This window comes from Durio zibethinus, chromosome 21 (genome assembly GCF_047325235.1).
Source record: "Durio zibethinus cultivar Kanyao isolate XHJ-2024 chromosome 21, ASM4732523v1, whole genome shotgun sequence".
Classification (NCBI taxonomy): domain Eukaryota; kingdom Viridiplantae; phylum Streptophyta; class Magnoliopsida; order Malvales; family Malvaceae; genus Durio; species Durio zibethinus.
The window spans coordinates 4,034,426-4,059,196 of record NC_143182.1 but is presented as its reverse complement, the minus strand read 5'-3'; the positions used below and the strand labels follow the sequence as shown (position 1 = coordinate 4,059,196).

Here is a 24,771-nt window from a genome sequence, read left to right as displayed (position 1 = left end):
TTTTTTTTTTTTTTCTTGAAAATTTATGATTTTCATAACAGATTTTCACGAGGACGAAAATCGACTCGGTGGGCCGCCGCCTCATCCATAAGACATCTGAAGCTTGACAGTAATAAGAAAAGGAATACAGGGGCAATCTCGACAATTGACTGAATTCAGATAGTGCGCAATGCGCACAATGAGTACATTTATAATTAAGGACGTTGATTGCAGGGTCAACCTATACAGTTGACTGAATTCATATACGTGCGCAAGGCGCACCCTGCGTACATTTATACTTATAAGACGTTGCAATTTGGCATTTCCAATTTCAAGAGTCTTGGAACGAATTTCCCCTTCCCGCTTCTTTTCCCCATTCGCAAGAAATTACTCAAAAATTCACCACTCTCCCTTCCTATTCTTTCTTCTACGATTATTACTCCACTACTCTAATTTTCTCTTCACCTCACCTTATTTCTTCTATTTTTCCTCGTTCAAAGTCGCCAAGCAAAATCGAAACCCAGCGCTTTTTAATTATCAGCGTGAAAAGTGACCGGTAAGAAATTACATTTCTTTCAATTTCAATTAATTTCACAACAGATCTCTTTTTAAAATGTTATTCATGTTTTCTTACATCTAAATCTAAATCTATTTTGAATTTATGGCGGCGCTCTCTTCGATTGAATTTCACGTTTTCGTAGATTTTGCTTCCTACATTGATCTTAGAGGTTTCGGGAATCGCTCGGGATTCGAATTTATGCTATTGTTTTTTTTTTTTTTTAATTTTTATTGTTCATGATTTTCTTGTAATTGTGATAAATTAGGGTTTCATATGCGTTTCGTGTTTTTCTGAGTTTTCTTGTTATCTTTCTACATAGAAGCATGGGATTTTTTTTTAGCTGCATATATATTAATTTTTGATAATTTCCTTTTCGATCTGATGATCCGGTGTTTTTGCCTTTGCTTTACCTTTTGTTTGGTTGGTGAGAAAACGACAAAATCAGAGGAGAAAAAAGGGTTAAAACCCTGGCATCTCACGAGAAAATGGAGCGATCTCCTAAGATTATTTGAAAATTCGTACATAGTGGAGTTGAACTATGAATTTGCTTTTCACATTTTCTCAGTAACCAAACAGAGTTTTAGAGATGTACCTTTTATTTTTTGTTTCTTCTTCTAAACTTCAGTTGTTCACTCTGCAGGTTGTTCCGAGCTAAAATCGTGAGAATGGAAGTAGACGTGAGACGAAGTTTACGAGAAGTAAGTAGGAAAAAATACCTGTTTTACAATATATGACATTGATTTAAGTCGTTATGATGGAGCATAATGGTACTTAAATAGTTTTCCTGTTATATTCAATTTATGTGCGTTGTTTATCCTATTAGTAGATTCATTCCCAGTTCTTGCAATTTGTAGGTCGTGTTTTCCTGTAATGTGCAAGTTACTTGGTTTTGGACACTTTTGAATATGCATTTAGCTTAATTCTCATTGGTTTATATATGAAATTAATAACACTGAACTAGGATTGCTATTACCGCATTACGAGTCCTGTAACTTATTGCAACTCAATAACTGCTGCAAGAAATTTAGTGTTTGATGCCAGCAAATTTATATTTCAGGATCGAATGAGTGACTGTCGAAGTTTTGGCAGCAATTATCGTCCATCCAGTCAATCTAGAAAGATTTCTATAGGAGTTATGATAGACTCTTTAGCTAAGAGAAACCTTGGAGCAACCAAGGAAGACAAGGGTAAACAGCCAAACGCAGAAAGAATCAAACCTAGCATTGAAATTTCCACAGAGGGAAAAAACAAAATGGAAGTTGTCACAACTTCCAAGAGGAAGCAAACTGAAGATACCGAGCAGGTTAAGTCTCCATGGATTACTCCTAAATCCTTAAATAAAAAATTTATTGCTCCAGATACTGCCTCTTTTGCGGAAGAAACTTCCAACCCTAGACAGAAGAAACATAATGCAGTGAAGGATCTGCCAGTAACATATTCAGTTCAGTTTTTTTCAAACCAAACCTTGAATGCACAGAATGTTGGTAGCGGGCAGAATAAGTTTGATGGCCACAAAAGGAAAGGAAGGATGGATGGCAACTCACAGAGGATGAAGGAGTTCAATTTTGCAAATGCAAAGAAAGTTGTTGGGCTTGATAAAGAGGTGTTAGAGGAGAAAGCAGATAAAACACGAAACGTACAAACTGAAACTTTGAAAACGAAGCTGCATGAGTTATTGGGAACTGTTTCTTCACCAAAAAGTTTGCGATCTAGTTCACAGTTTCATGAAGTCAATGCCAATAATTTAAAACCAGAGATAAGCACTGATCATATGGGAGACACGGTTGTAAAACCCAGACAAAATTCAGATACTATAGAAACTGATTCAGAAAATTCTGATAAGACTATTAAGAGGCCAGTAACCCGATCTTCGACCGGAAAGCCAGTTCCAGCCAAAGTGCAACCAGACAAGACTAAAGTTGGTTTATCCTCCAAGCAGAAACAACAAGAAAGCATCTTCTCTCTTGGAGAAGGAAGATTTACAAAGCTAGATGGTGCTGTCAATAGTGGCTCAACATTGTCCTGGAGAATGACAATTCAGAAGAAAAGATCTAAAATTGATCCAAGTAAGATCTGTTTTCCTGAAGAGGATAACACAGATGAGATAAACCAATCAACTTATAGGAGTGAAACACCACTGCCTGCAGAGAATACTTCTATACTTGGTAACAAGATTGAAAGCCTTCCTGTCTCCTTTAGTGAGAAAAGGAGAGAAAACTTTGAAAGGGTTCAAGAAAAAGACTCTTTTCATTCTCCAGTGACCAACGAGACAAGCCAGCAGGTTAATCTTGAGAATCCAACGTCACCAAAAAATGGGGATAAACAAGAAGATTATGATAACATATCTTTGAGGAATTTTGTGTATGCACAAGATGATCTCCAAAGTCCAACTTTAGGATTCAAAACACCTATTTTAATTACTTCTCTGAGTGCAATGCCAAAAACTGCAGAGATAGAGCAAGGTGCTTGCAGTCCTGTACCATCTGACAGAGGATTTACCATACGAAATTTCCGGATCTTCAGGACTTTCCAGACTTCAAGACCTGTTTATAATAAATCCAATGCACAAGCTCAATCAATTGTATCCTTAACTATTCTTCAGTATTCTGATATGGGAGTTGAATATATATCTAAACTTGAGCATTATCTTTTCTGCCTTTGCCCTTCCTCAATGAGTTTCAGGAAGATGCGGAGAAGCATACCAATTCTTCACTCAGGAATCCAATGCCTGCTAAGGAAAAAAATGATGCAGTAAATGAGCATTCTGAGGCATCATCGGAAGACTGGTGTTCAGAGAGTTTTGAAGAAGGATCACCCATTATTAGAAGATATGATTGTAATTATTGAAAATGCTTTTCTGAGACACGCTATATACATTCTTCCAAACATTTACCAAGGAACCCATTTGACATATGATTTACCATCAGTTACTTCTAAACAATCAATTGCTTGGATGATAAGAGTTCATATGTGCCTTCTGACATACATTCTTACAAGACATTCTACCTGATTTTTTACTGCTGATTGATGTGTTATCAATGGTTGTATGTTTCAAAAGTAGAAAGATTGGAAAGTTGCAGTTTTAATTTTGGTCTCTCTTCTTGATATTGCACCCTCTGCTTATGGCTTTACAATTGGAAATTTTCTTTTCTCTTTAGGAAACTGTTTAGAGCAAAAATCATATCATAAAGCCACTCCACCCTTGTAACTGCTCCTAGTTCTTTTAATTCATGTCATGAAACTATTAGCCTTCTTTATTGCATCTGAAATTCATGGTAACTTATCACTTTGGAGAGAAATCTTGGTATTTGTCACATTAGGCTGTTGTTCATTGATTAATCTAGTTGACTGTCTTTCTTAATTTTCGTAGCTTAATTGACTTAACAAGCTCTAACCTTTCTGTATTGTGTATAGTGTTATGCATCAGCATAGATTCTTCTTAATTCCGTTTTTTTTTTTTTTCTAATTTATTGTTCAAAATTTTCCTTTTTAATGTATGCTCCTTTGGTTCTTTATCTGATGGTTTGTCAAGGTCACAGAGAAAAGCTGATCTCACGAGAGACTGTTATTTCTGAGAAACCAAAATTTGTGCATTGTCCAATCAAATGGCTTCGAAACTATGAAGATGTCAGACTTAGTGAATTCAGTCCCACCTCAACCCCTGAAAAAGGCACAACTTAACATTTGAACATCTACTGCTCTCCTTATCCTCACATCAGTTTCTTTCTAAAGTATATTCTTCTCTGTTTTCTTCAAAAGGGGCAGGGATTGGAGAAAGTTATTGGTTCCAGGAACCCTCAGAGCAAGACCAAGAAGATGAATTGACAAGGTCCTCATTTTTATCTAAACAAAGATTAGGAAATACTTGCTGATGTTGTCAGTGGATCATCACCTTTATTCTTGATTGACTTAAGTTTTGCTTGGCAATATTTCAGGGCTATTACACTGTTTGCTTTGGCTTTGGAAACCTTTAAATGGAAAATGGATTCAGCAACTAGAAAGAAGTTAACTGAGATTTTGATGTCCATTTCTGAGGAGATTAAATCAATGTTGCTGAATGCTGAGTCTCATATTGAATCTGATGTGTATGTATTTAAAACTGAAAGCTTTTCAAATCGGTCACGTTGATACTTAGCTTTGGTTTTCGTAATTCTTCAGAGGGAAGTTGAGTACTGTCAGTAAAACAAAAAGGAAACGCCTGGAAACAAGATTGCAAGGTGACAGTTTTGTATTAACTTGATAGCTTGATTTACTTATAAAGATGCCATCTGCTCCTAATTGCTTTGAAAAGTGCTTATTTTTTTATCATGAATTAGAATATTACTTTGAACACACAGGCTTTTAACAAAAAGCATGAGTTGGATCCTATTTTCTGTGAAAAACATGATTACTGATAAGTGGTTGAAAGCAAGCCATGCTGGTGTATACATGGAAACACAGTTTCACCTTTCTTTTCTTACAAATTTGCAGTGTTATTATAACAAACTTGACACACGAGTGCTATTGGTCTTACAGATTCTCTGTTTTTAATAATTTATCTTAGTAAATTAACTCTCAAGGAGGTCTTACTTGATTTTTCTATTTGATTTGCTTTACTTTCTAACAGAGCAACAAGAACAGTTGAAGCTGATAGTTGAGAAGTTCAAGGAGGATATCCATCATCATCTTCTGGACTGCAATAGTATCCTTGAAGGGATGGAAGCTCACCAAAATGAGTTAAAGGGAATCATGAAGAAACAAAGTATGGCAACTTTATTTATTTTGAATAAATTCCTTAACTAGGACTGCATTATTGCATCTTGTTTTCATGGATGTTTTCCTTTAGCTTAAGCAAAAATATGACACCATTTGCTTCAGTATGAGACACATGCTGTCCTTGTCACTGACATGTGGTGGTGAAGCTAATTTTCATGAAAGTTTTCATTGGTGGATAAAGAATAATTTTATGTGGAATATTTCTTGGGACGTCAGGATATTGATTCAGTCCATGATTTTTCAAACAAGGCTATTTCAGTTTGTAGAAATTACTTTTCCAGAGGTTCTTGGATATGACATCATCTATGATAGTGGTTGCATTCAGGAATATAGTATTTAAAACCTTCACTGCCGTATTCTCATATTTTAAAATTACTTATTGGATGCTGAAAAATTTTAAAACCGGTTATACTGGAGCATTAAAGCATGTAACTAGAATGCAGATCAAGATGCAAAGTGACAAATAATTCTTTTAAAATTAGAATTCGATGTATAGTTATAGAATTATGTTTGACAGTCTTTAATGCTTGTATGTAGCCAGTGTTATGCTTAAATAATATGCTGGTGTATTCTGATTGCCGTGACTGTCTCATTGTCTTATATATTTACAGAAGCATCACACCAGAAGCTTCTCATGCATGCGCAAGAAGCAGCTGAAATCCAACTTAATAATGCCGAAAGAAGAATGACAGCTGTCCATGAGGCAAGTTCATCGTTTCTGTTTATAATAAAAGTTTAGCACTGGCTTTTCTACAATTCAGGCACTGTGTGTAATGCGCATATTATGTGGGGCATCCACAGGCCAAATGCCTTGTTCTGGGAATATAGTCATACAGTTACCAAACCTTGGTGAGTTGGATAGATACATTAATTGGCAGCCACTAGACGGTAGATTTGTGTAGGCTTGGAAGTCTGTGCTGCTGAGTGTATGTGGAAACTCACATCCAATCTCTAAAACATTATCAGTTTTAACCCAAAAATTTCATAATTTTATCTCATAAAAGGTGTCTCACAAGTTAGAGATAAAGTCTCAACTTACATATCATCATGACAGATTCTTAAAATATCTTGATTTGGGATTGGGATATCATAAACTTTCACTGTTAAATTTTGACATTCTCGTCAAATTCAACACAAAGCACACAGAATCACAGAACGTCATATTATAGCACTTAGCTCCTGCAGGATTCTAGATGTAGTTCTCGCGATATAGCATTTAGCTCAACATGGAATCATAGAACCACACACTATAGCACTTAGTCCTTGTAGGATTTTAGAGGTAGTTCTCACGATGTAGCAATTAGCTCCTATTCGATTCATAATCACTCTAATATCATTTGTGAAAATTTACACCCAACCTATGAGGTACTATTCATTTTGACCTGAAAGTCTAACGATTTTATCTTATAAAATGGGCCTCACAAGTTTGGTTTTAAATCTTAACTTTATATTTTAGTAGATTCTTAAAATATTCCGATGTGAGATTGGGGTGTCACAGTATACATCATACTTGTATGGAATTAGCTCACTAAAAACTGCTTAAAGTAGAAGCCTAGATAATTGATAAGTTTCTCTTTTGGCACCTCCAATCTTGCAAAGCTTGAACCTATGAACCTTGTTGTAGTCTGGCTGGGATCCTTGAGTTGCTGCCCACTTTATATTGATTCCTCATACTTAAGATAGTCGTTGTAGATCATTCCTTTTAGCACTCAAATTCTTCATTATATTTCAGAACTGAATGTTTACATTGTAATTTAATTCAGTCGGCGAGGGAAAAGATGCTCCAGCTAAAACATGTGATAGCAGAGTGCTTGAGAGACTATATAAACTAAACTGACAGATGCATGAAGATCAACTTTCACTCATCTGAAGAACTAAGAACTTGACATTGTAAATTGTTGTATGTGCTAACATTTTCCTAATACCTTGTTCTCTACTTAGCCATTGATTATTCATCTTTCAATTGTCCAATAGAACCTTATCTGCAATAGTGGTGAACTGGTGATATCACTTTTTCTTTGAGTGGAAATGCGTTCTTGATGCCCATGTTGGCCTGAGTAGTGTGATTGGTTTTAGTCTTTTAGATATGAAAATGTAAAGAATCTCGGACTGTAGTGCATTAGATTTATGGCCCGCAATGATGAGACCTCTTTTCCAAATATTTACATGATTTTGATGCAGAAGGCACTTTGGAGATTTCTAGGTAATTACATTATTCGTTGTAGTAACTCTTTGTTGGATTTATATGTGAACCGAGATGGTGCCACCTGTATTTTCTGAAGTTTTGGTTGTTTTTCTTTTTACACGTGCACCTTAAATGAAGGAAAATGATAGTGCAATTTTCTTTTGGGGTACTGGATGAAACGGATATGAATGTTCCATATTTCGTTGTTTGTCATTACTTATTTGCAAACATTTGTGGGGGCGATAAGCTCAAAAATCTTATTGTTGGCTTTGTGTTTATGGTGTTGGGTTATTAAACTCACAAGCATCTTCCAGTCCACGGGCTGGTCTTGTTACTACGGTTTTTCGTTAAGTCTCTATACACCACAATCACGGTGAGACATGTCTTCAATTTTCCTTTTTTTTTCCCTATTCCGCCACTCCTTTTTCCATGCCCCACAATCTGCTGTTCGTTGTGATGCAACGAAACTGATTACCACTGTGGTCTTTTACATCAGCATAGAACCAAAAAATAGTTTTTTTTTTGGGATTAAAAAAAGAGACAATATGATGCCTTTGTTCGGTTAAACACGCCCTTGTTAGGTTGAACACACCTTTATAATTTACAAGAGACGCGGGGCAGAAATTTTTGGGTTTTCTCAGGCGGACACGCCAGCATCGAAAACGAAAGACTTAAAATTTTGGGCATATTCTACATGGGATTAGGTTTTATATCTGACACCATTTAATGCTCATTGAGTTTGGGACTTTCATTTTCCTCATCATTGTGGTGCCCTGAGTCCCTCCCTTCATAGCACTGTCGCTGTCTGTCTGTTTTTCTTCAAGTATTGGCCACAGGTTTGTTTCGTCGATCCTTGTAGCTGCCTGCCTGGCAGAGGAAAAGTTAAACCTAAAAAAAAGAAATACAAGAAAAAGTACAAAGACATGAAAACATATGGCCACGTGAACCATAGGTTATCACGTGAAGGACGCGCTTTTTTCTTCAGTCTTACTTCCTTATTGCGAGGATTTGATTCGATGGCAGTGACCAACTAATTCATCAATGGGATTACAGGTCGCCACTGGGCGGTGGCTCCACTTAGGACTGTGGCAAGTCCTGGTCCTGACCCCCCAGTCCACGTGGGTGTCTTGGATTCCTTGGTGGGCTCCAACAAAATTTTTGCCATGTCTTTGTCACATTTTTGAAGTTTCATTTTCAATTTCAAGATAACGAAGATGATGAAAATGATCGTCACTCGCGGTTCATTCGCAAGCTTTTCCTCATGCTTATTGTCAATTACCATCAACCACTTATGGTGTGGGTTTCAATTAATCAACCACTATAATTATTAATACTAATAATTAATGCATCATCAAACCCTTTTTGATCGAGTGACTTGCATTCCAATTTTTTTAAAATTTTGATTTGATGATATTTTTAATATGTATAAACTTAACTTAAAAGGGAAATAAATTATTTAGATAATTAAAATTTTAGTACTGTTTTTTAAATATATTTTAAATTCAAGGTGTTTACAAATTACAATATTTTTTTAAGTACATGAGATAAATAGTCATAGAATCAAATGTATATTATAGTCATAGAATCAAGTGTATATTCTCATATCCTCATGTAGGAATGTGTGAAATACGTATTTCTTGGGTTGAAAGAAACATGATTTCTAAACATTTCAAGCACATTTGAGAATCAATAATCCCAGCCAAAAATTAAATGCTACCTCCATAGCTTCTATGGCTAAACATGAAACCGTATGATTGTTAGCTAAGATATTTAAACGTTGGAAGCCAGTTCATATCAGTACATCACGACGAAGCAGGACCATCTCTTTCTCTTCTATTTTGCTTCTATTCTGCCTTCCTTTTTTTTTCTCCGGGGAATGGGTCCTCGATTAAGACACCACAATTCCAATGGTCCCAAAAGTCTCAAGCTTCTTAAAACAGCAAATTATTAGGATATCTTCTTTGCTGGTGGGCAGTGATCGTGGCCCACCCTCTCCAGTGTGGACACCTAACCTCCACGCAACAACATATTTAAGATTGGACAAGCTTCAATTGTGTGGACGCCTCATTTTTCAACCCAGGAATCTACCAATCCCACGGTCCTATCGGTGTTGTATAATAGTTTTACAAAGAATTTGACTCATCCTATTCCCAGTGCTTGATTTGAGGCTCTTCTTCGGAGCATTTCCAATTTCGTTGATTTCTAGGATTTCGAGTGCCATAGCGGGTAAGAGTCCCTTATAAACATGCCTATGTGGAGTTTCCTTGTTGGTAGGGTAGCCTCAGGGAATCCTATCTATGTTTTGGTCATTGTTTTTTGTTCTTCATTTGAAGAAAAAAAAATGATTCTTAGAGATGAAAATAGAGGATTGACAGGACTAATACAAATTCATACTAACATTAATTTGTAGGCAGAATCTCATTGTTGAGTATTATTGATGTAGGTTAGGTAAACTACATTCAGCTTCGACACCAAGGTGTAATAACAAAATTGAAACAGACGGTTCATTTGTTGAACTTCCGGGGACCTGGCAAAAATATTGTCCAGTAACTCAAAACACTTTCTGGATCTCATACAATGGCAGAAGAACAGTCCCCTGAATCAATCCCCCCGAGCATGACAGGCCACTTGCCTAATTTGGCATCCATGTATGTTTTCAAGTTAAAAGCACTGTATATCTATGGTGTTTCTTTTTTTAGTATTCTCTTTTATGTATTGAATCTATTGACGGAGTTTTCTAACGCAGGTGTGATCGTGATCTCCTGGAGCTGGTATGGGAAAACGGCCAAATTCTCGTTCGACGTTTGTCGACCAAGATAACTAAAAGGAGTACTAATTTCCCATGCTCAGATTATTTTCGTGATCAATCTTCTAAGGCTCGAATTCAACGTGAAGGAGAAACCTCTACTGCAAATAGATCAAAGGATGGGGTTGCAGATTCTACGTTCGGGGATCCCTTATCAGGTCTCTCAGGTCTGACTAAACTGGACTGTCATGATAAGAATAAGATAAATAATTCTCTGCAAATTGGTTACCCGGAACTATTGTCAGAATTGTGCGAAGATGGTTTCAATGTTGTTTTGGGATCCAACAAAAAAAGCTACGATAAGCAACTTATAGATTCTAATATCGTTCCTGTAAGCCAATTCAAAAATTTTAAACAAAGCTACCTATCCAAGCTCGCTGAGGAGATTCCACAGCAAACTATGCAAAGCAATCGCGAGGTACCTCAGTCTTCCTTGAAGCAATATGAAGCTTCTATTAAATTTATGAGATCAAATGAGAAAAAGTCAAGGATTGATGAGAAAAGTGATAGGGTGAACTTTTCCATCTTCTTAAGACCTCCAATTCTTCTTAAATCTACCCATTCAAGCTGTGGTGCAACAAGACCAACGAGCAGTCCAAGTTTAGCAGGAGTTGATGAGAATTTAGAAGGCAACGCCGGAGCTACCCCAACTAGCAATCCCTTTGAAAAAGAAGGAAATGTTATGGCTAGAAACATGAAGCCAATATCACCAGATGCTGAGCCTCAAAAAGAGTCACTTCCTGATGAGCAATCCGAAGCCGTTGGCTATAAAGATACCCCTTCAAATACAAGATTTCCTATTAAGGATCATGGTCCATCCTCAAGCTTAGCGCCAAATACAACCATTAAGGGAAATCCTGGTAATAGAAAACCTGTTGACCTAATGGTTGCATCATCTTCGGTTTGTTCGCGTGGGGCTTCAAACTGTCCAACGTACACTTTGAAAAGGAGATATGAAGACACTGATCTCAGTGAAGTATGTAATCTTTGTCAAAAGATATTTTTTAGTGAATTTATATTTTTGTTGATAGCTTTTCCCCTTTAATTCTAACGATACTCATATTGCAGAATAATGCAATGGAAGAACCCGAGGGCATTATCAAAGCTGCACCAGCACAGGGAAGAAAAGGTGCTAAGACTAAGAGAAAAGCAGAAGTTCACAGTATATCTGAAAGGGTAAGTGCAGCCAACCGCTAAAAACTAAGTACAAAGGCAGGCCTTTGTTGCAAATGAAATCTGATAAGCTGTTGGGTATTTTCTGCTCACAGAGGCGAAGAGATAAAATCAACAAGAAGATGCGTGAATTGCAAGAGCTCATACCCAACTGTAATAAGGTTAGCACTCTTCGTCACAGTATCACTTTGTCAACAACCAAATCGAGTCACTCTTCCAATCCATTTTTCCAAACTTTCTACACTTATCTAACCTCGATCTCTCTCTTGATTACTCTTCCTACGTGTATGACCTTTTTAGGTGGACAAAGCTTCAATGCTTGATGAGGCAATTGAGTATTTAAAGACCCTCCAGTTCCAAGCTCAGGTAGCCTTTCCAGTTCTTCCATTACAAATTATATATGGCTTCTGTTAGATTCAAATATCAAATTAGACCTTAATCATGGTTTCTTGGGACAGCTGATGTCAATGGGAACTAGGGTTTATACGCCTTCAATGATGTTACCTTCGGCAATGCAACATATAAATGCACAACATTTGGGTGGCTTTTCTCCCATGGCTGTTGGGATGGGTATGGGAATGCAAATGGGCCTCGGCTGCGGCCCAGCACAGTTCCCAACTTCACTAATATCTAGAGCTGGAGCTGGAGCTCTGCCTGGGATCGCAGAAGCTAGACTCAATATGCTTGGTTTACCTGGTCAGGTGTTATTAATGTCCATGCCACGTTCACCTTTTGTATCTTTGGCTGGAACATTTTCCCCACAGTCGTTCCAAATTCCTGGGGTATCTCAAGCTGATGCTGTGCAAGTGAAAATTCCAGTTGCTACTGTTCCCCAATCTACATCAAAGGTTTCAGATCCAGCACATTAACTCAAAAAATTACTGCAGAGCGAATCAATTCTCGAAAGTTCCAAAGACCCCAGATCTCCTATCATCAGGTTTGCCCACTTGCCATTTAGAAAATTTATTCTCTTATAATACTTCTGATATTTTGATATATAGTGTATTCTTTTTGAAAGTAGAATTTCAAAAAATTTAAACTAAAAATGAAAGTAAAAATAGAAAAACATGTAATAACTCATGTCGTCAGTTTGTATTTCAGACATAAAGGTGTAAATCTAATCAAGAGGAAACCATAACCGAATTCATACAAAATAATATAACCATGCATATAAAAAGGTAAAATAATTAATTTTTATCTCATTGGTTTATTATTCTTCATTTAAATTTTGCAATGGTTTTTATTTGTAGTCTATCATATGGTATATAATTTATTCTTCATCTTTTTTTTTCCTGTTTTATTGCCAATAGATTTCGTGGTTTCAATTTTTCATGTTGCTTTTGCTCCTTTATAAACACAAAACTTGAGAAGCTAACTATTAATAACAATTATTTGCAGCTTCGCAGGAGCCAAATTTCTATAATTTTTATGAACTAGTGGACGAGATGGGACACCCTTAAAACGTAAAAATCCTCTCGTTTCTTCATGTATTGGCTTGTTTCTGCCTTTGATTCAATTATGGACAACTGCGACTGGATCCAATGTTTGAAAATGGAGTATTACAGTCATGGAATGAGGCGTATATAGGAGGACCCCTTTATCAGCAAAGATTAGCAGGCCTGATCAAGTTAGATATACTTCTGAAAAGCCAAGGTGATGAGTGACCCCTTTTCCGGAGGAAACACAGTAAATTCCAGTAGTGGTTTGCATCAGGTTGCTGCTTTTCATATCATTACATTACCACGGGAATATACTAACTTCATTTTGCAGCAGTTTAGACTTTTTCCTTCCAACATGAGAGTTTTTTTAGCTGAATACTAATAAACATAGTGATGATTCACTTTGGATTTGTAGTCAGACGAACAGTTTGTGTATATAGCCTGCTTTCATACAACAAAATAAATAAATGAATACATAAAAGGGAAAAAAAGTTATAATGTTGGTAAACATTTAAATCTAGCAAAACAAGATTTCATTAAATTTCTAATTGGAACCAAAAGTATTTAGTCTGTACATGAACCTTAGCTGCAGCAACCAAGCTAACAGCAACTGTACCAAACTCGCCACTTTTCAAATTAATTAATCCTTCTTAAATCATTCTCAGATGTGGATTCTTCACCTGTTTTTTAACCTTTTGAATCATCGTCCACCCTGAAATCTGCTGGAGGTTGATACTTCCAACTTCCACGGTGATCTGCTTAACTTGTGCCCATTGAATCATTAAAAGTTTCAGCCAACATCAAAATTCATCAGAATGTCTTGAATCTTACCTAATTTAGATTGTGTAGCATGGATCATATAAATCCTCGAAACTACCTCAATCCAGCTGGTTCCAGGTCTCTTTGGAAGCATATATATTGGATGACAGAACATAATGGCCTAAATCTTTGAGATCTTTCTGTCAAATAAGCTTCTTTAAATACTCTACCAGCTCAATCTTATTATGAACTCTGCAGGCACCAAGTAAACTTCCCAAAATGTTCTTGTCTGGTTCTATTGGCATTTTTTTTTATAAGATCATATGCATCATCAAGGTGTCCTGCTCTACCAAGAAGGTCCACAATGCATGAGTAGTGTTCCATGTCCAGTGCAATACTATAATTATATATCATAGAATGATACAATGGCCAGCCTCTATCAACTAGACCAGCTTGATTGCATGCTGTCAAGAGTGCAATAAATATGACTTTAGTGGGTCTAATTCTTGCCTCCTTCATTTGCTCAAAGAATTGAAAAACATGTTCTCCAAATCCGTAAATCCCATGAGCAGAGATTATTATGTTATATGTCACAATATTCCTTTCTTTCATTTGATTGAAAACACTTACTCCAAGTTCAAGACTCCCACATCTGCAATACACATCTATTAGAGAATTTCAACAGAGACTGCTGTTCCAAGACCGCTTCTGATTGCATAGGCATGGATTTCTTTCCCATATTTAAGAGGTCCAATTTTTGTTCAAATCAGAAGAATGCTGACCAGGGCTATGGAATTTGGTCTGAGATTGAAATCCCATATTCTCTGAAAAATCTGAAATGCAGTATCAACCTCACTCACCATTAAAAGAATATCCTACCATCATTGAATTCAATAATGTAATGTCCCTGTCTGACATTACCCTAAAAATGTGCTCTGCTTTTGTCATTGATTTACGATTGGTATACATTTCAATCAGTGCAGCTCCCACAATAACTGATTCAAACCCTTGTTTTAGGATATAACCATGCATCTCCTTTCCGTGCTTCAATAATTTCAGTAGGCAAAAATGAGTGGCACCGCATTTACAGAACATATCCATCAGAGCATTACAAACATACAAATCACTCTCAGCACCTCACCTTGTAGCTAATCCTTGAAGGGTCATTCCCATTTTAATATCTTCCAGTCGGGCACAAGCTGGAAGAATGGCTCCCATAATAACTGAATCAGGTCTTAGCCCTTCTAACACCATACTTTTAAACGGAGACAATGTTTCAAATCACTCTCCACTTTGCACATTCCGATAGATCAGTGCACTCCAGCAAGCTATATCTTTCTCTCTCATTCCTTCAAAAATCTGCCGTGCTTCACTTAGACTTCCACACTTGGCAAACATATCTATCATGGCACATCCAACATTAACATTGCATTTCATATCATAATGACTCTCATTCCACAGAATAAAATCCCGGATCTTCTTACCTTTTTCAAGATCATTCAACTCAGTACAAGCCTTCAAAACAAGTGGGTAAGTGAAATTATCAGGTATAAACTCTTGACTAATCATCAAGTGACATAATTCAACTGCTTTGAAAAAACGACCCATATCAAGAAAACCTCTAAGGATTCCATTCCAAGCAAGGTTACTCCTTTGGGGCGGCTTATCAAACACAACAAGTGCATCTTGTAAACAGCCAAAGGTGACATAAACATTAACAAGCTGTGAACCAAGGACCCTATGAGCATTGCTGGAGTTAAAGAATCCATTGATAATCAAAAGAGCATGCAATCTTTTGGCTTCAGAAAGATTCGATGGTGACTTATATTGAGATAATAGGGAGCTATGCAAAAGATTTTGATAACTGAATAACTCTGGCAAAGAAGAGCTATTCGTGAGATGAAAGGTGTTGTTGGCTTGAGCAGTGGATTTATGAGACGGGTTTTTGCTTGGATTTTGGTTAAGAGAGTTGAAATTGGCCTGCCTATAATAAGGGATAGTCCAATTTCAAGGCGTGATGATGGAGAACTAGCATTTTTTAAAGATTGCGTAAATGTGCCAAAATCAGAACATGAAATTGTTTTAGCATTTTATGAGGAAGAAATGGCGGTGTGAGAGCAGACAGCTTAGGCTGCTTATAACATTGTCATTATTTCAATGGTAGCTTTCCATGTAATGTATAGAACAGTTTTCTTTTGCAGTCCACTAATATGATAGGAGCTCTACCTCTTGCTGGCTTGTTGGATTGCTTAAGCAACGTAAAGCAATTAGCCTCTGGTGTTGCTGTTGATTATTTCAACAAAATTACAAAGGCAGTGATCAAGCTAAAGCATCCGAGTCCACAAATGACTAAAATAATAAACAGAAAATATTTGGTGACAGTGGGCGGTGGACAATGGGCATAGTATCAGATACAAGTTCAAAAGCATCATTCCATGTACATATTCTGCATTACAAATATATTTATATGTACAAAGAAGCCAACTGCTCAAATGAATGACTAGTAAACCAGTATTCATTATCTCAGTGATGGTTATCACAATATGGTCATATTCAAAACAGGATTTGTATTTATGCAGCTTCAAGAATCAGGCTCTTTGATTCCTTGTTCTTAGCTGGTATCCCAGAGTTTTGAATTGCTGATCCCTTGGTTGGAGCATCCACTAGTTTTAGGTTTGACAGAGCATCAGCCAATGATTCATTTGATCCAGCTGTACCACTGAGACCAGCTTCAGGGATCAGATCTTTAAGGTTTTCACTTCCAACTTCCAGCTCCAGTTTTCCGAATTCCTCTTCAATATCTTCATCCTCAACATCCAGGTACGGAGCTGATTCTGCAACAGTTAAAGGAGAATTTGTAACACAAGAATAAAGTAACAATATATTACCAAGACACAACACCATGCAGAAACTTAATGACAACCAATTGGCATTTCCCACTAATTACAACGATGTAAAGAAGGATGGTTTATAAATATCTAAATACCTAGGGCCTTTTCAACTTGCTTTTGCGAATCAATGCTCTCATCAAGCTCTTCTAAACAGAGTTGAACTTCTTCCACACTGATCTTATTTTCCTTTATTGCTCGCGCTCCAATCTGGATTGCTTCAGTCACCTGCCCTCAAAGAATAATGAATCAGCTTATTAACTACCGTTGGGCAGCAGAAATTTTGTAAGCAAACTTTCTTGAGAGCTTAAACAAGTCATTAAGCTCACTTTCATTGGCAAGTTTTACCATCCTGGCATGGTTTTGGAAGCATAAAGGAATAAGCAGCTCAAATATGTTATGTTTATAGCATAAAAGGGAAATTTTAAGTTAGACTTGCTGACTTTTTTTGTTGATTCAGCATTTGCAATAACACTCAAGACTTCCTCCACTCTGTTCAGAAGTGAGGTGCATTTTTCTCTATTCACAGTAGCCAACTTCATCTCCCTTGCTTGCCTCAGGGCCAATTTCTTGTTCCCAGACTTCAAAGAAGTTAATGCTGATTGTCTTGACCTGCTAAGAATAAACTCAACCTTGAGACTAGTATAACTTGACTTTAGAGTTTAGACACACTCTGTGCATAATAGAAATCAACCACCTATAAGAGAATAGATGCAAATGTGGTTTTAAAATCAATACTGTCTATGCTATGCATATTGCCAGCTGATTGTTTCTGAATTGTTTGTGGTTGAAAAGAAATTTAACCACATTTTCCAACCAGATGGCATAGTGCAGCTCGCTAGTGTCCTAAATGGTTTAATCAAAGATTACCCACGAAGACACATTTCATATCTCTACAGAGCAACCGTTTGATGCTAGACAAAGTTCATGGGAATGTGAACTCCTTATCAATGTTTTTACGCCACCATAAATCTACTCATATGTCTCAATCATAATTCCACATATTTGTAGGCGTGGACTCTCAAGTAAGAAAAGTTCAACATATGAGAAAAGTAATAGACATAAAAAAATTACATTTCCCAACGTCGATCAATTACATCAAGTTGCTGCTGAAGTTTTTCTTGAGTCCAAATCAGGTGGAGAGTGTCAAAATCTAAACTTGAGACACTGGAAACAGCTGCTGATGAAAGGGAAACTTTTATGCCCTGCAGTAAATCTAATTACTCATAAGAACCGAAATTAGCAAAGACGTAAAACTGATGCCGGTTTATAGAGACAACAAGAAATACACCTCAATTAATTCCTTCTTCTTGGTTGAGAGATACTGTCCTTTCCCGCACCCCGAAAAATAACTCAACACTGCATAAGATTCCTCTGGTCCTCCGCACATGCTCTCAAATTTTTTCCTCGTAACAATGCAATTCGAAGTCCAGTGACTTTCAGACAAACCCTTAACTACCTCATCAGCTTTCTCCTAAGAACAATCAAATTAAAACAACTTAATATTCCGACATTACCAGATAATCGAAAATAGTACCTGTCACAAACATCTTGCATTACAAAAACCTTCAATAATGTTGTAACAACGACATGATCTTCAAGAAGAATACTTTCTGCAGTCATTGTTGATCTGTTCAACAAACCTTTCACTTTCCAAAATAACTGAGATATTCTCCCGCTAAAAGGATCCGCCAAGTCCGAATTTCGGATTATTTCACCTTCATTACACATTATAAACTGAAATTTTGACAAAAAAATTAAACCCAAAAATTCCACAAACAAAAATCTATTTTTAAAAAGAAAAAACAAAATTTAGCTCACCAGTACGTGACCAATGCACAAAGGAGTCAAGCCTCCTCGAGAAAACCACTCATTTTTAACCTTCAAGTAAACGAATTAATGAGTAAAATAAAAAGATAAATTGGAAAAGTGAAAAACAAGTAGAAAATTAGAAACCTGGGAAGGTGAAATGATAAAGAGACCAAAGTGGCGGGAGATTTTGACGATCAAATCTTTCCAGAATTGGAATTTGGGTTCCCAATCGGATCTTTGACCGCTAAACGCTTTGAATCGGGCCGTCGCGATCAATTCGTCGTCCCAATCGGCTACGTCTTCCCGTATGAATTCCTTTACAGATTTCAAATCCATTTTTTCCAGCCACTGGAAATCGAATTTCAATTAAACTCCCGCCCAACGCCCAACGCTTCGTTTAACTAGGGTTTTTGTCTTCTTTTTTTTCCTTTTAAAAAAAGTTTCACAATTTCCTCTCAAATTTTCATTAAAATTAAAAAGAAAATATCCAAAAGCGGTTCTGATTGTGAACCAGTACTAAACGAAAGTCCAAGCCCAAATGTAATCTTCTAGGGCCTTTTTTTTTTTTGCCAATACCCATATATCTTTCTGAGAACCATGAGAGCTTTTTTTTTTTTTTTAAAAGGAAAGATTGGACCAATCAAAACAAGTCGGCACTTCAGCTTCATTATAGCCATGTCTGCTCCATTTTCTTGTCTCAGCGGTGACCTTATTCTCCTCCACGTTTCCATCCTTTATGAATATATGATCCATGGAATGAAAGGAGTAATAAATTCTAGAAACAATCGACGCTTTCAGGCGGTCACCACATCTTATAACAACCAGCCGCATAACACTAGCTAGCAACTGACATCATACCAAGACAATCTTACCTTTTCCCCAACCCCAAACTTAACTAATCAAAGGAAAAGACTGAGGATGGGTTATGTTTGGCGTTGAAAATTGCTTTGGCGGTTGTTCTAGTCTCCAATATTTGTCAAGTGTTTAAGATTGTTGTTTGGAGGCCATATGCCTTGACGAAAAGCTTCAAGAAGCGAGGAGTCACAGGGCCACGGCCATACTCTCTCCTTAGGGGTTCTCTTGATCAGATAAAGAAGTTGAAGAAAATGGTAGAATGTTCACTATCCATGTTTGAGGAGTGGAAATAAAGCTGAGATAGCTGAGGACAACTGTACAAATATAGAGATCAACGAAGAATTTCGAAAGTTAACAGCCGGTATAATTGGACAAACTGCTTTTGGAAGAAGCTATATCCATGGAAAGGAGGCTTTTAAGGCACAAACAGAGCTTCAAAGATGGTGTGCAGCTTCAAATGCCAACATTTTCATCCCTGGCAGCTTCAATCGGTTGGATTGACTACCTTTCCTTACAGCCACAATCCAGGGTGAGGATTCAGGACATTTCAGGCATACTAGAGGCCGTGGTTAATGCTAACTAACACTGTAATCGATTTATTAATTGTTTGCTTAATATGCAACTGTTTAGTGCTAAGAGTACTTTAATAACTGAGAATTTGACCTACAATTAGGCTTCTCTACAAAAGTTGGTATTGCAGCAATGCAGCCTCATAGACTAATAATCATCGGACTTGGAGCCTAGTTTTTGGCATTGCGATTGAATTATCTTTGATTGCAATCTCTAAATGTGATTGTAAAAATACATAAATAAGATACAAAATTTCAATTGAAAATCTCGATTGTGGTGAATTTGTTTTCAATCTTAATAGTAAAAAATTGAGCCTTGCAATTGCGATTGCAATACCAAACTCAACGTTGGCCTACTTTTGATTTCTCAATTCCCAATTAACATGGTCCTACCCTAATGCTCTCCTGCCTCTCTAATATAATTATTCACCAACTATATTTTTTTTTAATTTTTAATCTATCCTTAATTATCGTTATCTACTTAAGCATCATTAAGCAACTAAATCTAATTGAAACTACAACCTAGAAGTTTGATCAACATGTCAACTAGTCCTTTATTAACCAATTGAGATCGAATCAAGATATTAGTATACAAATCAGAGCATACACAATAACAATCATTAGGCATTGATTAACGACAGTATATTCTGAAAGAAGTTGAGAGATCAGATAGAATCCTAACTTTTTTGCTAACGCAACAAACTTAAAAACATGTTCAAACTAACGCCTCTAAAGCCTTTTATGCCTTGTCTATTTTACACTTTGCTATTCCATTGTCTTATATAATCTTTCTAAGAATTCCCTGAACTGGGTTTTTCCTAGCTAACAATCAGATATCCCTAAACTCTATATTCCTTTGCATTATATCATCATTAATTACAAGAATTCCCTGAAGGCCTAGACTTAGTTCTGTCCTATCTAATAATCAATATCTCTAAACTCCTGTGAATTCTAGTACATTAAAAGAAAAGAATCAGAAGCCAACCCTTCACTGCCTGGAAGATGTCTTGGACGCCGGATCCTGATCAACGGAAAATATGGTCTCAATCTCGGTGTCATCCACAGTCTTCTTAGGCTCAGTTTTGTCGACAGAGAAAGAACCCTTACGTTTCCTTGGGGCTGGAGGGCAGGACAAGGGTTCGGGAATCCGATGCTCTTTAGCAGTTGGAGTCCTACACGTTTCACTGTCACCAACTGCTTCAGCTGTTTCGTTTTTGCACTCCTTATCTTCTACATTAACCGTTAGCTTGGCTATTTTGTCAGAAAGAACTTTTTGCACGTCTTCTTTGGTGCAAACGGTTACCATTTTTTCTTTTTTTTTTGTCTTTTCAGGGTTTATGGAAGACGGGGATTTTATTGGTATCAGTGTGGGTTGGGAAATAGTCAGAGAAACAAAGAGGAATATTAGGGCATAAAAAAAAATAAAAACGAAAGAGGAGGAGAATGAGTCAAGAGTGGGTCGGCGGTTTCGTTGAGTTTGACTTCTCTTTGTTTTCAATTCAATTTACAAGTTGGCGGACGTCTTATGCGGCGTTTGCCGGCAGACCTTTTTTTTTTTTTAATTTGGGATTATTAATTACTATTCTTTTTTTTTTTTTTCATTTATTGAGTCTAGGCCTAGTAGAGTTAAAACTGATCTAAATAACTAATTATCAATTGTTTGGCATTTAGTTTGGATAGATATTGGAAAGAACGAGAGTTTGTATAGAATTTGTGAAACTAGTCAAAATTTTTATTACATTATTTAAAATAAATTTGAAATAAAAAAATCAAATATTAAATATTTTACTTTAAATGTGTTTAACTTTTATCATAAAAATCAATAGCGGTTTCTCGGTGTAGCTAGAGGAGGCTTTGGTTTCTCCAAAGTGTCTATATATATATATATATATATATATATATATATATATATATATATATAGTAGCGTAAAAATCTAAAAATCCTGCTTTGCACTGGATCAATTTATTTAGTATAGTAATAATTAATTAGAATAATATAATATTAAATAAAAAATAATGATATAATTAGCACTTGAAATTTAAATACATTATTTTTATAATTCGTATTTATTTTTTCATTGTCTATTTATTTTGTATGTTGATATTTGTTGATTTTATTTAATAAAAATAAAATATTTTAAATTCTCTATAATAGAATTTTCTAAAATCTCTTAACTAAAGAATTTTTATTTTTAAAAAAGTTGTCATTTGCATTTTTTTTAATTATTTCATGTCATTTGTATGATTGTCTTTTTAATTTTTTTTTGTATATTTCATCTTATTTAATATTTTTTATTTTTACTATTTCTATATTTTTCTTTATTAATATTTTTAAATTGCCTAATGTGTTGGAACAATTCTCAGGTCTCTTCCAATTGTATTATTTCTCATTTTAATTCCATTTTAAAAATGACCCAACAAATTTTTAAAAAAATTTTATTATTAAGAAATTTTCAACAATAATTTTATTATGGTTTTTTTTTGTTAATTTCCACTTTTATTTAGTAAATCCAACAAAATTTTAATTTAAATTATAAGGTCCAATGAAACATAGTAAATAATAATCAAATAAAAAATTATACATTTAAAATGATCTAACTCTCTTAAAAAAAATTGAGCATTGATCAATTGGGAAAAATAAAAAAATTTTACTTGGATATAAATTTTTTTTCTACCCACATTTCAAGACAAATTATTTTTTGGCTTGACTTAAATTTATAAGCCAAAACCCAAATTTAATCGAGAATGTCATTTTATTATTTAATATTTAATATTAAATAATATTTAAAAATTTTCAAATCTAAGTTCTTTATTTTTTTTTCTTGTTGGTTTTTAGTGTTTATTAGTTGATGGTGTTGATGGGTTTGTTACTTGTGGTGAGAAAATTTTTTTATTGTTTTTAAATATAAAAATCCAAAATTTTCAGATCTAAGAACTTTTGTGAGATTTTTCTTTCATTGTTAATTTTGTTTATTGATTTTGTTGCTAGTGGTTTATATTGTTTAAATTTTTTAAAATTAATCTTTTGAATTAAAAAAATTCAGATTTTATCTTTAATTTTCTATGTTACTTTTCTTATTTTATGAGGCATATTTCTTATGAAAAATTTTTTAAATTTTTTTAGAAATTTGAAATATGAAATTTGTGGCAGTAAAAAAGTTCAAAAAAACTTTTTACTGCTTCTTAGACAATGAAAACGCTACTTATTAAAAAAAAAAAAAAAGTCTTTGCATTTGTTTTTATTGATGTTATTGAATTTTTTATTTTTATTTTTAAAAGTAATTTTTTTTATCAAAATATTTTTTAAAATTTAATCTGTTTTTTGTTTTTGTTTGTTTTTCATGTAAGTTTTTAATTTTTTTATATAAATTTTAATTTAAAAATATTCAATTTACAAGCATTAATCACCATACTACCAATATTATTCTAAAACCTTCATGAATTCAATGTAATAACTATGCTAATTAACGAGTAAAATAGTAAATTTAAAATATTAAGAGTTTTCAAGCAATTAATCTCTTAGGGATACTTTTAATATATAGTTATAGATTATAGATTATAAATTTACACGAAAAAATAAAAAAAGAAAGACACTCCTCATAGCTTATGTAGACAACAATAAATCCTCCTAAACAAAAGCCCAGCCCAAAAACAACCCAAATTTTTATATTTCAAAGCCCATCAAATTAAGAAAAATGAGACCGTTCAATATATAAGACTTCAGCATTCTTTTAATATTAAGTGTGTGTATATATATAAGAATTCAGGGATTCTTTTAATATTAAGTGTGCGTGTGTGTATATATATATACATATATATATATATATAAAAGTCAACCCCAAATTAAAATTGTCAATTTATATCTTGTGATTTTAAATTTAAATTTTATGCATTATTATAACTTAAAAATAGCTAAAATTACATTGTTATATGTTTATTTATTCTATCTATAAATCATTATTTATAATTTTTTAAAATCAGTAAAAGATTTGTATTAAATTTTTTGAAAGGAGTCTTCGGTGATTTTTTAAAATTTTTTCGACCACTCTTGAGAGGCGTCAACGATGTATTGGCATCAATGACGACACTGGTGGTGGCTACGGCAGGAGTTGCTGGAACCTAGATTTCTTTTAGAAAAAGAGCATATGAGTAATAGATAAGTTAGAGAAAAACAGAGAAGGAAGAAAATGAAATAAAAAAATTAGGCATTTTGTAGTGCTGCAAAAAAAAAAAGTTACAAAATGATGTCGTTTAAGACAGAGGGAATCCACGTGTGGACCCAAATTTGACTCAAAGTTCACACACCCGACTCGATTGTTGTTGACTTTGATTTGATTCACTTGAATCGGTGCTAGACTACTGAATCGCCAGACGAATTCGTCTTAAACCATTTTAGATTGAGAATGGACCATCAATGTTGACTCGCCTTTGACTAGTGAAAAATTGGTTTTTTTTTTTAATTACTCCATTTGTTTTATTTTATATTATTTTTAGTATTTAGGATATTTAAAAATAAATATAATAATGATAAAAAAATAAAAACACTAATAATAAATATATAATTTAAAATAATGAATGAATAAAAAATGAATAATGAAAAATAAATAAAATATGAATAAAAAATAAAATCACAAGTGATGATTTTATTAAAAATATTTACACAAAATAATTTTCTAAAATATTCTAAAAGTATTAGAAATATTTTAGAATCTTTAAAGCAAAAAAAATATTAATAATAAAAAATAAAAAATTATTAATAAAAATGAAATCATAATTGGTGATTTTTTTATATACAAAGAAAATTTCTAAAATATTTTAAAAGTGTTGAAAATATTTTAGAATTTTTTATAAAATAATAACAATAATATTTATTTCAAGTAAATAGCAAGAATTAAATAAATAGAAAATTTAATAATAATTATAATTATAATTATAATTATAATTATTATTATTATAACAAAAACAAAATCACAAGTGGTGATTCTAAAAAAG

The 24,771-nt window shown here is 34.5% G+C and overlaps 3 protein-coding genes and 1 pseudogene across 6 annotated transcripts; 2 read left to right on the top strand and 2 right to left on the bottom strand.

Annotated features, from left to right (window-relative positions):
* Window positions 1-303: 303 nt before the first annotated feature.
* On the top strand, window positions 304-7,339 carry LOC111304927 (meiosis-specific protein ASY3-like). 3 transcript variants are annotated; one of them, XM_022901971.2, is made up of 11 exons: window positions 304-535; window positions 1,179-1,236; window positions 1,596-3,119; window positions 3,221-3,374; window positions 4,071-4,208; window positions 4,298-4,367; window positions 4,474-4,623; window positions 4,697-4,755; window positions 5,145-5,279; window positions 5,905-5,996; window positions 7,057-7,339. In XM_022901971.2, the coding sequence occupies exons 2-11, from the start codon at window positions 1,204-1,206 to the stop codon at window positions 7,123-7,125; spliced, it is 2,424 nt and encodes an 807-aa protein (XP_022757706.2). In that variant the 5' UTR covers window positions 304-535; window positions 1,179-1,203; the 3' UTR covers window positions 7,126-7,339. The 3 variants fall into 3 exon arrangements, 2 of the variants coding, with proteins under 2 accessions (XP_022757706.2, XP_022757708.2); XM_022901973.2 differs by lacking the exon at window positions 4,071-4,208 and having other exon boundaries at window positions 319-535; XR_016331517.1 differs by lacking the exons at window positions 4,697-4,755; window positions 7,057-7,339 and having other exon boundaries at window positions 319-535.
* A 2,194-nt stretch (window positions 7,340-9,533) lies between these two features.
* Window positions 9,534-13,401, top strand: LOC111304928 (uncharacterized). Its single transcript, XM_089750781.1, has 8 exons — window positions 9,534-9,704; window positions 9,922-10,126; window positions 10,225-11,260; window positions 11,353-11,460; window positions 11,553-11,618; window positions 11,758-11,823; window positions 11,916-12,394; window positions 12,856-13,401. Exons 2-7 carry the CDS (start codon window positions 10,056-10,058, stop codon window positions 12,324-12,326), a joined length of 1,758 nt encoding a protein of 585 aa, XP_089606907.1. The 5' UTR covers window positions 9,534-9,704; window positions 9,922-10,055; the 3' UTR covers window positions 12,327-12,394; window positions 12,856-13,401.
* Window positions 13,402-13,546: 145 nt separating this feature from the next.
* On the bottom strand, window positions 13,547-15,644 carry LOC111306394 (pentatricopeptide repeat-containing protein At1g11290, chloroplastic-like; annotated as a pseudogene).
* Window positions 15,645-16,043: 399 nt separating this feature from the next.
* Window positions 16,044-20,900, bottom strand: LOC111304929 (SNF7 family protein). 2 transcript variants are annotated; one of them, XM_022901977.2, is made up of 9 exons: window positions 20,765-20,900; window positions 18,500-18,703; window positions 18,365-18,424; window positions 18,110-18,280; window positions 17,835-18,017; window positions 17,618-17,748; window positions 16,987-17,155; window positions 16,642-16,771; window positions 16,044-16,489 (listed from the first exon to the last, which is right to left on the bottom strand). In XM_022901977.2, exons 2-9 carry the CDS (start codon window positions 18,689-18,691, stop codon window positions 16,227-16,229), a joined length of 1,299 nt encoding a protein of 432 aa, XP_022757712.1. In that variant the 5' UTR covers window positions 18,692-18,703; window positions 20,765-20,900; the 3' UTR covers window positions 16,044-16,226. The 2 variants fall into 2 exon arrangements, with proteins under 2 accessions (XP_022757712.1, XP_022757711.1); XM_022901976.2 differs by having other exon boundaries at window positions 16,987-17,158; window positions 20,765-20,875.
* Window positions 20,901-24,771: the final 3,871 nt, after the last annotated feature.

Bases quoted from the DNA above. Each gene is read 5' to 3' on its own strand.
- LOC111304928 (XM_089750781.1), top strand. From the start codon at position 10,056: ATGGCAGAAGAACAGTCCCCTGAATCAATCCCCCCGAGCATGACAGGC. The intron at 10,127-10,224 runs GTATGTTTTCAA...TTTCTAACGCAG, and splicing joins TTGCCTAATTTGGCATCCAT to GTGTGATCGTGATCTCCTGG. The intron at 11,619-11,757 runs GTTAGCACTCTT...TGACCTTTTTAG, and splicing joins TCATACCCAACTGTAATAAG to GTGGACAAAGCTTCAATGCT.
- LOC111304929 (XM_022901976.2), bottom strand. From the start codon at position 18,691: ATGGATTTGAAATCTGTAAAGGAATTCATACGGGAAGACGTAGCCGAT. The intron at 18,425-18,499 runs GTTTCTAATTTT...GTTTACTTGAAG, and splicing joins TTATCATTTCACCTTCCCAG to GTTAAAAATGAGTGGTTTTC. The intron at 16,772-16,986 runs GTCAGCAAGTCT...CTTTGAGGGCAG, and splicing joins ATGCTGAATCAACAAAAAAA to GTGACTGAAGCAATCCAGAT.
- LOC111304927 (XM_022901971.2), top strand. From the start codon at position 1,204: ATGGAAGTAGACGTGAGACGAAGTTTACGAGAA. The intron at 3,375-4,070 runs GTAATTATTGAA...TGGTTTGTCAAG, and splicing joins CATTATTAGAAGATATGATT to GTCACAGAGAAAAGCTGATC. The intron at 4,209-4,297 runs GCACAACTTAAC...TTTCTTCAAAAG, and splicing joins CACCTCAACCCCTGAAAAAG to GGGCAGGGATTGGAGAAAGT.